This window comes from Chiloscyllium plagiosum, unplaced genomic scaffold (assembly GCF_037043375.1).
Source record: "Chiloscyllium plagiosum isolate Xiang-an unplaced genomic scaffold, Cpla_swu_hap1 HiC_scaffold_3, whole genome shotgun sequence".
In the NCBI taxonomy this organism is placed as follows: Eukaryota; Metazoa; Chordata; class Chondrichthyes; order Orectolobiformes; family Hemiscylliidae; genus Chiloscyllium; species Chiloscyllium plagiosum.
In genome coordinates, this window is record NW_028270141.1 from 123118037 (window position 1) to 123132050 (window position 14014).

A 14014-nucleotide genomic window follows, 5' to 3' on the forward strand; every position below is an offset into this window, starting at 1 on the left:
TGTTGGCCTGTCTATATACTGTGTCAGGAAGCCCTCCGCACTCTGGACAAAAACTGACCCATCTATAGTACTCGTACTATAGTGTTCCCAGTCAATATTTGGAAAGTTGAAGTCCCCCATGACAACTACCCTGTCTCCCTCACTCCTATCGCGAATCATCTTTGCAATCCCTTCCTCTACATCTCTGGAACTATTCGGAGGCCTATAGAAAACTCCCAACAGGGTGACCTCTCCTTTCCTGTTTCTAACCTCAACCCATACTACCTCAATTGACGAGTCCCCAAACATCCTTTCTGCAACTGCAAAACTGTCCTTGACCAACAATGCCACATCTTTCCCCCCCCTTTTACCATCTTCTCTGTTCTTACTGAAATATCCAAATCCTGGAACCTGCAACAACCATTCCTGTCCCTGCTCTATCCAAGTCTCCAAAAAGGCCACAACATCAAAATCCCAGGTACCAACCCATGCTGCAAGTTCACCTACCTTATTTCTGATGCTCTTGGCGTTGAAGTAGACACACTTCAAACCAATTCTTGCTTGCCGGTGCCATCCTGCATCCCTGAAAATTGATTTTGGACCTCAACCTTTTCTATACTCTAACTACAATTTTGGTTCCCATTCCCCTGCTGGATTAGTTTAAACCCACCCCAATATAGCCTTTGCGAATTTCCCCTCCAAGATATTGGTACCTCTCTGGTTCAGATAAAGACCATCCTGCTTGTAGAGGTCCCACCTATCCCAGAAAGAGTCCCAATTATCTAAGAATCCAAAACCCTCCCTCCTGCACCATCCCTGTAGCCACGTGTTCAACTCCTCTCTCTCCCTATTCCTCGCTTTACTAGCATGTGGCATGGGCAACAAACCAGAGACGACAACTCTGTTCGTCCTAACTCTTAAGCTTCCATCCTAGCTCCCTGAATTTCTGCCTTAAATCCCCATCTCTCTTCCTGCATATGTGGACCACGACTTGGGGCTGCTCCCCCTCCCCCTTAAGGATCCCCGAACCCTGGCACCTGGGAGGCAACACACCAACCGTGAGTCTCTCTTGTCCCCACAGAACCTCCTATCTGTCCCCCTAACTATGGAGTCCCCAATGACTACTGCTCTGCTCCTCTTCCCCCTTCCCTTCTGAGCAGCAGGGACAGACTCTGTGCATGAACCCTGTGCCCCACAACTTTCCCCGGTAAGTCGTCCCCCCTCAAAACGGTATCCTTATTGTTGAGGGGAATGGCCACAGGGGATCCCTGTACTGCCTGCTGGTTCCCTTTCTGTCCCCTGACTGTAACCCATCTGCCTTTTTCTTGTACCTGAGGAGTGACTACCTCCCTGTAACTCCTCTCAATAACCCCCTCTGCCTCCTGAATGATCCAAAGTTCATCCAGCTCTAGCTCCAGTTCCCTAACGCGGTTTTCGAGGAGCTGAAGTTTGGTGCACTTCCTGCAGATGTAGTCAGCAGGGACACCCTTACCTCCCATATTCTGCAGGAGGAACATTCAACTGTTGTAATGGGTATAGCTAACAAGTGAACTAGTGAAAGTTAGAGTGGTGGCACAAGAAACTGAAATGCAAACGATTGTAATGTATATACAGGGGATGAAATGATATCTGTTATAATGATTTTGTTCTAATAGTGTGTTTGGCATGCAGCATAGTATAATTGACATACTTCACAATTCAGAGTTTCATAATCCTTAAATCACATCTGCACAAATTGGCTTCTGTCAATCTCTGGAACTTCCTGACTGCAGCCAAACATTTTAAAAGAAAACTGACACTAGCACATTGTTAGGAAGTAACACCATATGTCTTGTCTTCACCATTTGTTGAACATTTAGCAGCTAATTTTAAGAGTCACTACTTGTGTTGTAAAAGCTCTAAATCCACCTAATTGAAATCTGTGCGTGTAACTTAAATACAGGATTTCTTCTATTCCCGCAAAAACTTTGTGAAGCCAGCACATCAGGAATACCCACATAGGAATTTTCAGGAGGAGGTAGAATTTCTGGATATGGTGTTCCCAAGTAAGTTCAACTCAGAAATTATTGAAGCTAATAAAATCTTCAGTGCTGAATCTGTTTGCAAATTTGAACATATGTGAAGCAAGGTTGAAGAGTGGTGCAGGAAAAGCACAGCAGGTCAGGCAGCATCTGAGGAGCAGGAAAATCGATGTTTTCCAGGGGTGTTCCATGAAGCACTCTGCACATTAGCGTCCTGTCTCCCCAAAGTAGTTGAAAATGAGGGGAAGTGAATGGTAGAGAAAAGTGAACTGAGGAATAATTCAGCAATCGAGACTCAATATTACTTCGATAACAAAAAGACTGATCTAAAGACTGCATCTGTAGGTGTATATCACTTGTAACAGAGTAGACATATTGATGATAAACATTGAAGCAAATAAATATAATGTGCCAGCTGTTAGAGATGAGGCTGCAGGATGCCAGATTGTGTGCTGAAGTTGAAGAATAGTGACATTCAAAAAAAAAATTGGAAGCAATTTGGAGGGGGTAGCATTATTCAAGGGTAGCATTTATGTAACAGATTCAGGAGATTGGGATGTAGAATCGACAGTGAAGACAATGACATTTAATTGGAAATTTCTCAGTTTAATAGTGGATGTTACACATGCAGTTAGTAATTCTGGAAGAGTTGAGTGAAGTAGAACTGGATATTGTCAGCGTACAAGGGGAAAACATGTTACTATTTCAGTGTTTAAGGGCCACATGTAGGTGGGAGATAGGTAGTGAGGGACACTGGTGGTCATGGCGTTGGAGCAGCAGAAAGCCATAACCAATAGAAATGAGCTCATGTTTGGTTGTTGCAGCCAGCAGTGGCTGGAATGAAGATCTAACTTATTTGAACACAACAGATGATTGTCTAATCACATTTCACCCAGTATCCTGAGTATTTTTTCAGGAGAATTTGGATATGTCAAAACTGCTATAGTCTGTTCAGTTGCCTACTTGTATCAAAACATTAAAAGTTTGTTATCTGTGGCCACCTATCAATCTTGTTTTACAAGTCAATTCAAAAAGATGGTGCTTGACTTGGAAACTGAAATTATTGTAGCATATTGGTCTCTAACCGTGAGCATTTATTCACTCCAGATGGGGCGGCCTATTGCATGGGACGTATGAATTCTGATTGCTGGTAAGCTTAAATCTTTCTGCAAATTTTTATGGACATGGATCCAATTAATTCAGTGCTCTGATTTGACCTTTTAACCATTGTTTTGGAGAAGTTTCAGGAAAATGCCATCAGAACAAAGGAAAGAGAACAAGACAATAAGTCACGTATGACTTTACCAACTCTCTGTCCCAGCTTATTGTGAAGTTAGGTTAGTTACAGATGACTTTGGCTGTGTCCAGGTTGGTGCAATTGTGTTGTACTTCAGAATGACAACTTTTTTGTATTTCAAACACTGAAAGTCAGCCTTAAGCTCAAATCATAATCATATTCCCACATGGTTCTGTTTACAAGTCTTAAGCAGTTGTTCTGTTCTAAGTGATAGGTCTCATAGTTGAGTTCTGTAGAAGTGCATTTTGCTGAATGCTTACCAATTATGAATTTTTAATGTAAAGTTTCATTCAAATATTGTCATTTATGTTTGATCTAGGTATCTTTACACTCTGGATATGCCAGAGGATAGTGGGATCAAACAGCCGGATCAGACACTTGAGGTTCTGATGAGCGAGCTTGATCCAGTTGTCATGGACCAGTTCTTCATGAAAGATGGTGTTACTGTAAATGATGTCACTCGAGTATGTATGAAATAAACTTTAAAGGTTAAAAACATTTTTTTTAATCTCTGGAAGCTGAAACATGGTGTTTTTTTTTTAAGATGAGTGGAATTCGTGACCTGATACCAGGTTCAGTCATTGATGCCACACTGTTCGATCCTTGTGGGTATTCAATGAATGGAATGAAAGTGGATGTAAGTTTGCGTCCTATCTTGAACTTCTAATTTTTTCCTATCTGTGTCTCTTCTCCCTCCTGCCCTCCCCTTCCCTCATCATCAAATAAAAATGTCTCAAAGTTAGAAGGCATTGCATCTCACGAGCTTGCCTTGACTTATTCTATAAGCACCCAAAGTTTAACTGACTAATACAAATGAAATGTTTTTAGCCAAGAGAAATCATTTTGTAAGAGTCAATGACAGTTGTCCATTGTGTGAAATACTGTGCCCTTTTCACATTTTCTGAATGAAGTGTGCTCAGACAGCTTTTTAATCAGCTATGCAATTTGTTCAAGGTTTATACACTTGACAAGCATTTCATTTGAAAAATCATTTTGGGATGCCGGCTATTAAGAGTAGTTTTGATGGCCTAGACAAATGTAGCTTGTTCAGGTTGCAGTCTTTAAACATGAGACTTACCATATCTCTCAAGCTGAAGTGTATTGCAAATGAAGATTCTTTTCCTTGTTTTGGAAATGATGCTTTTGTGAACTTCGAAGTAAGGGTGTTCACATCTCAGACCAGTATATTTTCTGATCTTGCAGACAAGATAGTTGCAAAGTAATCTGTGCACTCACAGGATATAGCTGTCCTGAATGCAAAAGGAAATCACACTTGGCTACTGTTGGCTGCAGATCATACTGTGTTGAGAACAATTGTGGATTACAATGTGTCCTACCAGAGTTGAGTTTTTATGGAATGAGGATCTTTCTCTTCAAAGTTACGGGACAGATCTTTAAATACATTTTCCTGTGGGATCACGTGGGATTCTTTTAGTACATAAAACATCTTTTTAATAGCATACATTGCTGTTTTTAACAACCTAGCTGAATGAGCTTACCAGTTACTTAGAAATTAATTTTTAAATGCAATCATCTGACAATATGAATATATCAAAATCCTGAAGGAGAAATGAAAACATTTGAAGGTTCTGATATGTTATTGAAATCTGGAGTAGGCGAAGGAACAGGCTTTAAAATTCACTTGGCTGTTTTGTGCTACTTCAGGACCACTAATGTAATATGCAAATAATGCAGGGGAAATGTTTGACTTTAGAATCTTTTCTACGGAATTAATAAAGTAATTATAACTTAACTGAAATGAGTCATATAATGCTTTGTCTTTTTAGGGAACTTACTGGACAATTCATATCACCCCAGAGCCAGACTTCTCCTATGTTAGCTTTGAGACTAACCTGGCCCAGACTTCTTACGATGACCTAATCAGAAAAGTGGTAGATGTCTTCAAGCCAGGGAAATTTGTCACAACCCTTTTTGTTAATCAGGTGAGATTCTAGGTTTTTCTGTAAAACGAGTTTTTGGTTGACCTCTGAAATAAAGTAGACAAATGCTTAGAGCCCTCAGGCGAGAGCAGTATTTGTGCCAGGAGAAACTAGAGATAATATTTCAGGTGATCTTTGATTGAGAGAAGACCAAGTGTATTGGACCACTTATGCTCAAATCCCGACCATGGCAGGTTCAAATTTTGAACCATCTCTCTCAAATCAGGAAATAAAATGATATATTTAAGTAACAAAGGAGTCATCAGATTGCTGTTAATATTCAGTTATTTCACTGACGTCTTTTAAGTAGCCTGTTGTCCTTAAAAGTCTGCTCTGTTACAGTCCACACAACAGGGAATGAGTATTAATTTCTGACATTCCCAATAATGTATATATTTCAGGACTGGATTACTTTTAAAAAGATTTGCCAATATTTCTTCCGAATACTGTTAGAAGCATCGGATTTAAAAAGCATTTAGAATAGAAGTTACAACAAGTGCAATGTGACAATGGCTACATAGTTTGTTGCAACTTGACTAGAAATGCAGAAACTCGACATGAGGCTCAGATGGAGCACTGGTGGTGTAGCCCGCTTTCTATTTGTTTGGGTGTCCTTAGGTTGGTGCTGTCATTTCCTGTGGTGATGTCATTTCTTATGGTGGTTATTTCCTGTTCTTTTTCTCAGGATAGTAAATGGGATCCAAATCAGTGTTTGTTGATAGAGGCTAATCATCTCAGCACCCAGGTGCTGCTGTTTGATCAAGGACATTCTCTTTATAACATCAGTAGTGGGCATGTTTACAGATGATGAGTGTTCGCTTCCATTTGCATCTCCTCAAATAGTGAAGCAGTCGATCTCTATACAGAGCAATACAAAAAAAGGAAAGGTGGCTCAACCAGTATGAGATCAAAGAAGTGACACACAATTGCCATGAAAAGTCACAAGACTAAGGACTGGTAGCAGTTTTAAAGTTAGCAAAAGAGGAAGGGAAGGATCAGGGGATATGGGATTGGAGTATGAGTAAACTTGTATTAAAAGTTAAAACTTATATAAAAATGTAAAGAAAAAGGTATTTGTAAAGACAAATGCAAGTTCCTTACAGTCGGGTGGCACGGTAGCTTGATGGTTGTGCTGCTGTCTTACAGCGCCAAGGACCCAGGTTCAGTTTCAGCCTTGGCCACCTGTGTGTGTGGAGTTTTCACATCCTCCCCATCTCTGCATAGATTTCCTCCCACAGTCCAAAGATGTGCAGGTTAAGTGGATGGGCCATGCTAGTCCATAGTGTCCGAGGATATGCAGGCTAAGTAGGTTAGCCATGGGAAAATAGGGTAGGGATGCTCTTCGGAGAGTTGGTGTGGACTCAATGGGCAGAATGACCTGCTTCCACACTGTAGGGGTTCTATGATAGAATGAGGGGAATTATAACGGAACAGGAAAGACCGAAGAATTGAACCCATTTTGCTCCTTGTCACAAGAAAGGACCCAATTTCTAAGATATGTTAGTGAGCCAAAGTTATGATGCGGGGGAGGAATTGAAGAAAATCAACATTAGTTCAATTTTAAAAACAGTGCTGTATGTTTATAGGGCTAAAGACAGATAAATCCTGGGACTTGCTAATCTGCAGTGCAGAGTACGGAATGAAACAGCCTTGAGGTAAAATAGGTTCTGGAGCAATTCCTGTGAGTTGCAGGATGGCAATTGTAAGCTACAAACTTTTTAAAAGGAAAGAACAGAATTACGGAGCAGTTAGCCTCCCCTCAGTATTGGAGGCAATGCTGGAGTTTAGATATTTTGTTAACTACTCACACATGTTATCTACTAATGGAGTAGGTAGGACTTGAACTTGGACCTCCTGGCTCAGTGGTAAGGACACTAGCACTGTGCCACAAGAGCTCTAAAGTTATGTACCTAGATCAATGAGCCTGCTAAGCAGCAAATGCTCACTCTTATAAGGTAGGTGATAACATTTGGAACAATTGGAAAGCATTCATGTGATTAAGGTCATAGGGTCATAGAGATTTACAATATGGAAATAAGCCCTTTAGTGCAACTCATCCATGCAGACCAGATATTCCAAATTAATCTAGTTACATTTTCAAGCACTTGGCCTGTATTCCTCTAAACCCTTCCTATTCATATAGCCATCCAGGTGCCTTTTAAATGTAGTAATTGTACCAGCTCTCCATGAAAGAAAGGGAATTCATGGTTCACAAATCTTCGAGTTTTTTTGACAATGTAATTAATAGAATTAATGTGTGGGAGCCAGTGGATGTGTATTTGGACTTCAGGAAGGCTTTAGACAAGGTTCCACATCGGCTACTGGCCAACGTTAAAGCATGTGGATTAGGATAATGTACTGGCACAGTTCACAGACCAGAAACAGGATGGGAATAAATCTGTCTTTTTCCAGATGGCAGGCGGTAACGTGCTGCAAGGGTCAGGTCATTGACTGCAGCTATGGGCAATACATATAAATGACTTGGATAAAGGATCCAATTGCAATATTTCTAAGTTTGGGAACAAAACCAGGTGGGATTTAGTTGTGAAGATGAAAGGACGCTTCATTGTGATCTCAGCAAGTTGAGTGTAGGAGGAAACACATGGCAGATACAATATAATGTGGATAAATGTGACATGCACATCAGTGTGAAATGCAGAAGTGCAGACAATTAAATAGTGATATATCAGAGGGTGTGTATATACAAAAGAATGTGTTCTCAAATAGCAGTCATTGAGGACTGAAGTTATGGGCATTTCGTTCATAGGGTGGTCAGCTGTAGAATTTGCTGCAAGTCTGTGCAGGTGGGGCACTCAACTATATTTGAGAGATTGCTAATTTTTTTGGATTTTAAAAACATAGGGAGAAAGTGGAATTATGGCATTGAAATTGCACATGAGCTGTGATCATATTGAATCTTCTGTTCTTAGTTTCTATCTTTCCACGAAGTGGTCAGCATTCCAGTTTGGTTGCATGTGTGGTAAGTAACAGTTGATCCCAGACAATGGCCCATTTGCCCGAAGAGATTCGGTGATATTGCCATCGCTCAATTCTCGTCTGAGCATTGCAAGAGATACCTTTGACCAGAAACTGAATTGGACTAGCTGTAAATTCTGAGCTGTCAGGAACAAGACAGATGCTGTAACAAACAGTGATCATCGGAACTACCCAAACTTGGACACCATCTACAAAGTCCAAATCAGGAATCTGTTGGAATAGTCTTCATTTCCTAAATGAGGCTTTTTAGCCTCATCTAAGAGACCGTGGGTTACTTGTGCACAGTGGCAGCTAAATGTTCCAGTTAAAAGATAAACTGCAGCAACTCACCAAGGTTTCTGCAATTGAACTTTGTGGATGTGACTTGCCACTTAGGCCAAGGCGTGCAGACATATTGGAACCATATTTAAAGTTTTTTTTAACCTTTGTGACTTGGAACGATGTTGTCCTTCCTTCACTTGCTGGGTCAGGAGCCTACAACTCTAATATTCGGTGGAACCTACACTGCAAAGTGGGGAAGTTGAATAAGGTCACGCCATCTTGGGTTTTCAGGGATTGGCAGTGCTTACATCTGAAGGAATAAAAAGTCGAGCAGCCTCATCTACTGCAGGCTAATCCATTTTTTGGAATTTTTCAAATTCTTTATAAAAAGTGGCAACAACTATTGTGTTCTTTTCCATGGAACTTTTGTATAGCATTCACTGGATGTTTGAGTTTATAAATTGTGAGACCCACCTTTGTTGTAATGCGTTGTTTTTGTTTCATTGCAGAATTCCAAATGTCGCAATTCATTTTCTTCTCCCCAGAAAATTGAAGGATTCAAGCGCCTCGATCGCCAGTGTGCCCAGTTCAATGATTACAATTTTGTCTTTTCTAGTTATGTCAAGAATTGTCAGAGACAGCAGAGTTGAATAACAAAGATGAAAAAACGTAAAAAAATGTGCAAGGTAAATGGTGGCTGTCCTCTAGTTCAGGCTAGTAAGGGCCACACTTCACACTGCCACCATTTCATCCATTTTGTAGGCCCTGTATGTAACCACAATAGAATTGTGTCAAGTTTGAAATGTAACTGTCCTTGTAACAAAGAGTTGGAAATCTTGCATGGATGCCCTTTTCTCTGTTTAGTTATGCTAGGTCATTCTTGCTGTAATATTGAAGTGCATGTAGAGCAATTTGGTGCTTATTGTTTACAATTATATAACACTTGCAAGTTTAAAAATGTACAACATATAGGTTTTCTACAAGTGACGCCAAAAATTCTCCACAGACAAGGTTTCCGGCCTCATTAGGTGAGGGCCCTGGTTTGTTTAGAACAGTTTATTTGCTTGTTTCCTCTCCATCAGATGTCGTTAAAGAATCGGAAGTTCTTCATTTGTTCATGTTGACCGTATGCCCAGACAGCTTGTCAGGAATTTGAGCAGACTCCTAATATGACTAGTATATTATGTTAGGATTCTTGTTTAGCTTTAATTCTTTAGCAAACTAGTTTCTCACGGGGGAAATAATGGATTACTTCATGAGTAGAAGTATTCATTGGCTGAGAAAACTGCGCATTCTACTTTAAGCACGCCAGGGATCACCGACTCCAGTTTCATATGATTTTCCCCATTTAAAAATGAATAGGCAATATAGAATCTACTTGTTCAGTTACAGTCACTTTTGCTGTAAGTAACCATAATTCCTTGTGTATTGTGAACATCCCATGATACCTTGTGTATTTTCTTTCCTGTCTCACTTAATACATGATTTCTGTTAATTTGTTACGGTGTGTGCAGATAGTATGGACACTAGAAATGGCATGGCCATAAAATATAATCAGGAAGATGGGGTATTAATTATAGGTGTTAAAAATACCTTCACGGTTTTAGTTCATGGTTACTGATTTTTGGAAATTTGGCCTAACTTGTAGCAGGGGTTCTGAGTTTTGATAAGCACGCATAGGAACATGATATGGCATTTTTCCCAGGAATAGGGGGAATGCTCTTGGTTGGTTGGTACCATTTAATTACAGATCTGTTTGTTTAAATGGTTGGTATATTTCACCACATTTATTAATTATAAGGTTCTATTTATAAACTAAAAGTTATTGGCAGTGATTACTGTGGCATTGAAAACATCTGTAAAGACTGCCAGTTCGTTGTGGACCAATCATTCTTTATTAATGAAGACATTCTATTCTTCAGTGCTGAGGTTCCATAGCTTTCCATTTCCAAAATGTTTTATTCCAGTTTGATATGGATTGAGGTGCTTATACCTATTACAGTTAACTAAAACAGTTATTAAATTTTTGATAGAGAATTTGAGTACTGATTTGTAGCCTTTACTGTGAAAGATGAAGTTAATTTGCTCATTACATTTCATTGTATCTGTTAAGGGGGAAATTTTGGCGCCATTAGAACTTTGTTGCCAAGTTGTTTAAAATATTTTAATTCAACTTCTGAAATCTTTTGTCTATACTGCAAACAAAATGCTTAAATAAAATTAAGATTTATGGAATCTATTAATTTGACATCTGCTTTGTTCATTTCCTCAGTATTTATCTCAGTGCAGTGAACTCACACCAACTTAGTTATTTTGTCTTGCATGTTAAATGTGGGGTTAATACAATATTAGATGTACAACAGCCAAGTAACATTTGAAAGAATACAATCTGATTACAGTAAAATCTGGATAATTTGAATCCTGGGGATCTGCCCACATGCTAATATTAGGCAGAGCTTTGTAATAGCTGGGGAGGCACTATCCTGGCATGAAGTCAATTCACCTCCAAATGCTGTTCTGTGTCAAAACCAATGGGTTTAACTGCAAATTTGGAGCAGGCCCTTTGCACCTTGAAATTGCTCAGCCTTTCTGTAATGATTACTGCACAGGCCTACCTACCCAGGATAACGTTTCCTCCGCTTGTTAATCAACAATCTACCTTCCAGTAATATCTACCTATTTTTTTTAAAAAGAAGCACAGCTTCTGCTTACATCACCTTTAGAATTCTAAAGAGTCACTCGTCTCTGAGAGAAGGTTTCTGTTTGTCTAAAGTGGGCAGTGACTCAGTTTGAAACAGTAACCCTGGACCTAGACTTTCCAACAAGGAAACATTTCACAGGAATTAGGTGTACAGGACAACCTCGATTATCTGAACGACATGGGCAGGGTGTATTTTTTCAGATAATCAAATGTTTGGATAACAGTTTGCCTAAGCATCAGGACCTTTGAGAGGGACCGTATTGTTGAAGAGGAGAGTATGAAACGGACTGGTAAGCTAGAGGAGATACTTGTTAGGAAGGAAGATGTGTTGGACATTTTGAACAACTTGAGGATAGACAAGTCCCCCGGGCCTGACGGGATATATCCTAGGATTATGTGGGAAGCAAGAGAGGAAATTGCAGTACCGTTGGCAATGATCTTTTCGTCTTCACTGTCAACGGGGGTGGTACCAGGGGACTGGAGAGTGGCGAATGTTGTGCCCCTGTTCAAAAAAAGGAATAGCGATAACCCCGGGAATTACAGGCCAGTTAGTCTTACTTCGGTGGTAGGCAAAGTAATGGAAAGGGTACTGAGGGATAGGATTTATGAGTATCTGGAAAGATACTGCTTGATTAGGGACAGCCAGCACGGATTTGTGAAGGGTAGGTCTTGCCTTACAAGTCTGATTGAATTCTTTGAGGAGGTGACCAAGCATGTGGATGAGGGTAGAGCAGTGGATGTAGTATACATGGATTTTAGTAAGGCATTTGATAAGGTTCCCCATGGTAGGCTTATGCGGAGGCATGGGATAGAGGGAAATTTGGCCAATTGGATAGAAAACTGGCTAACCGGTCGAAGTCAGAGAGTGGTGGTAGATGGCAAATATGCAGCCTGGAGCCCAGTTACAAGTGGAGTTCCGCAGGGATCAGTTCTGGGTCCTCTGCTGTTTGTAATTTTTATTAATGACTTGGATGAGGGAGTCGAAGGGTGAGTCAGTAAATTTGCAGATGATACGAAGATTGGTAGAGTTGTGCATAGTGAGGAGGGCTGTTGTCGGCTGCAAAGAGACTTAGATATGATGCAGAGCTGGGCTGAGGAGTGGCAGATGGAGTTCAACCCTGCCAAGTGTGAGGTTGTCCATTTTGGAAAGACAAATAAGAATGCGGAATACAGTAGGGTTCTTAGTGAGGTGGAGGAACAGAGGGATCTTGGGGTCTATGTTCATAGATCTTTGAAAGTTGCCACTCAGGTGGATAGAGCTTGTAAGAAGGCCAATGGTGTATTAGCGTTCATTAGCAGAGGGATTGAATTCAAGAGTCGTGAAGTGATGTTGCAACTGTACAGGACTTTGGTTAGGCCACATTTGGAGTACTGTGTGCAGTTCTGGTCGCCTCACTTTAGGAAAGATGTGGAAGCTTTGGAGAGGGTGCAGAGAAGATTTACCAGGATGTTGCCTGGAATGGAGAATAGGTTGTACGAGGATAGGTTGAGAGTGCTAGGCCTTTTCTCGTTGGAACGGCGAAGGATAAGGGGTGACTTGATAGAGGTTTATAAGATGATCAGAGGAATAGATAGTGTAGACAGTCAGAAACTTTTTCCCTGGGTGCAACAGAGTGTTACAAGGGGACATAAATTTAAGGTGAAGGGTGGAAGGTAAAGGGGAGATGTCAGGGGTGGGTTCTTTACCCAGAGAGTGGTGGGGGTATGGAATGCGCTGCCTGTGGGAGTGGTAGAGTCAGAATCTTTGGTGACCTTTAAGCGGCAATTGGATAGGTACATGGATGGGTGCTTAAGCTAGGACAAATGTTCGGCACAACATCGTGGGCCGAAGGGCCTGTTCTATGTTCTATCTGATTGTAACCTCAGATCTGCAATCCTATCTACCCCAGATAACCTTTTAGTTGCTTAACAAGAATCTGTCACCCCCTGCCTTAAAAATGTTGGGGGAGGTAGGTGGGGCTAGTTTAGTTTGGGATTATGTTTGACATGGACTGGTTAGACTGAAGGGTCTTTTTCCGTGCTGTATGACTATAACTCTTGCTACCTTTTTGAGAATGAGTTCCAAAGAGATAGTCCTCATTAACAAATTGTGACGAGTCTGTTATGAATGGGTGACCCTTGATAAGCGATGAGCCCTTGATCCGTATTCACCCATAAGGGAAAACATCATCTCCACATTTATTATTTTAAGATCCCTCCGGATCTTCTATGTTTCAATTAAGTCGCCTTATGCTTCTAAACTCCAGATACAAACCTAGCCTGTCCAACATTTCCTCATAAAATAACCCCCTAATTAGTCTGGTTAAAGTGTTTCCTTGGAGGTACACTGCCTCCCAATGCATTTACATCTTTCTGTAAGGGGATCAGTATGGACAGTACTCAGGCAGTCTCATCACTCCTGGTCAACTGAGAAACCTTCGTTTCCCTTTGTGGTAATGGTTCAAATAGCTTTCCTAATTGCTATACCTGTACAGAAACCTTTTGTGATTCATGCACAAGGACTCGGGTCCCATTACAGTTAAGCTCTACAATCTCTCAGCATTTAGATAATATACTTTTTACTTATTGCCAAAATGGCCAGAGATTTTGGAGAAGATTTGTAGCTCAGGTTATCTGTTTGGTCGCTGAGCTGGTGAGTTTGTTTTCAGACGTTTCGTCACCATTCTAGATAAGATCAGTGAGCTTCTGAAGAAGTGTGACTGTTCTGTCTGCTTGCTATTTATCTGCCTTGGTTTGTTGTGGTGGGCGATATCAATACTGTTTCTGTGAAGTTCGTAAATGGGGTCCCAATCTTTATGTATGTTAGGGGTATCTGAAT

General features: G+C 40.6%; 1 protein-coding gene across 3 annotated transcripts in view; it reads left to right on the top strand.

Annotated features, from left to right (window-relative positions):
- The window catches only part of LOC148150831 (S-adenosylmethionine decarboxylase proenzyme-like), a 30144-nt gene extending 20325 nt beyond the window's left edge, over nucleotides 1-9819 (top strand). For 2 of the 3 annotated variants that reach the window (XM_087983113.1, XM_087983125.1), the window contains exons 4-9: nucleotides 1922-2024; nucleotides 3108-3150; nucleotides 3617-3761; nucleotides 3842-3934; nucleotides 5085-5240; nucleotides 9005-9819. In XM_087983113.1, the coding sequence (XP_087839239.1) occupies nucleotides 1922-2024; nucleotides 3108-3150; nucleotides 3617-3761; nucleotides 3842-3934; nucleotides 5085-5240; nucleotides 9005-9145 (681 nt within the window). In that variant the 3' untranslated portion in view covers nucleotides 9146-9819. The remainder of the gene's footprint in view (nucleotides 1-1921; nucleotides 2025-3107; nucleotides 3151-3616; nucleotides 3762-3841; nucleotides 3935-5084; nucleotides 5241-9004) is intronic. The other variant, XM_087983120.1, reaches the window with a different exon arrangement.
- Nucleotides 9820-14014: the final 4195 nt, after the last annotated feature.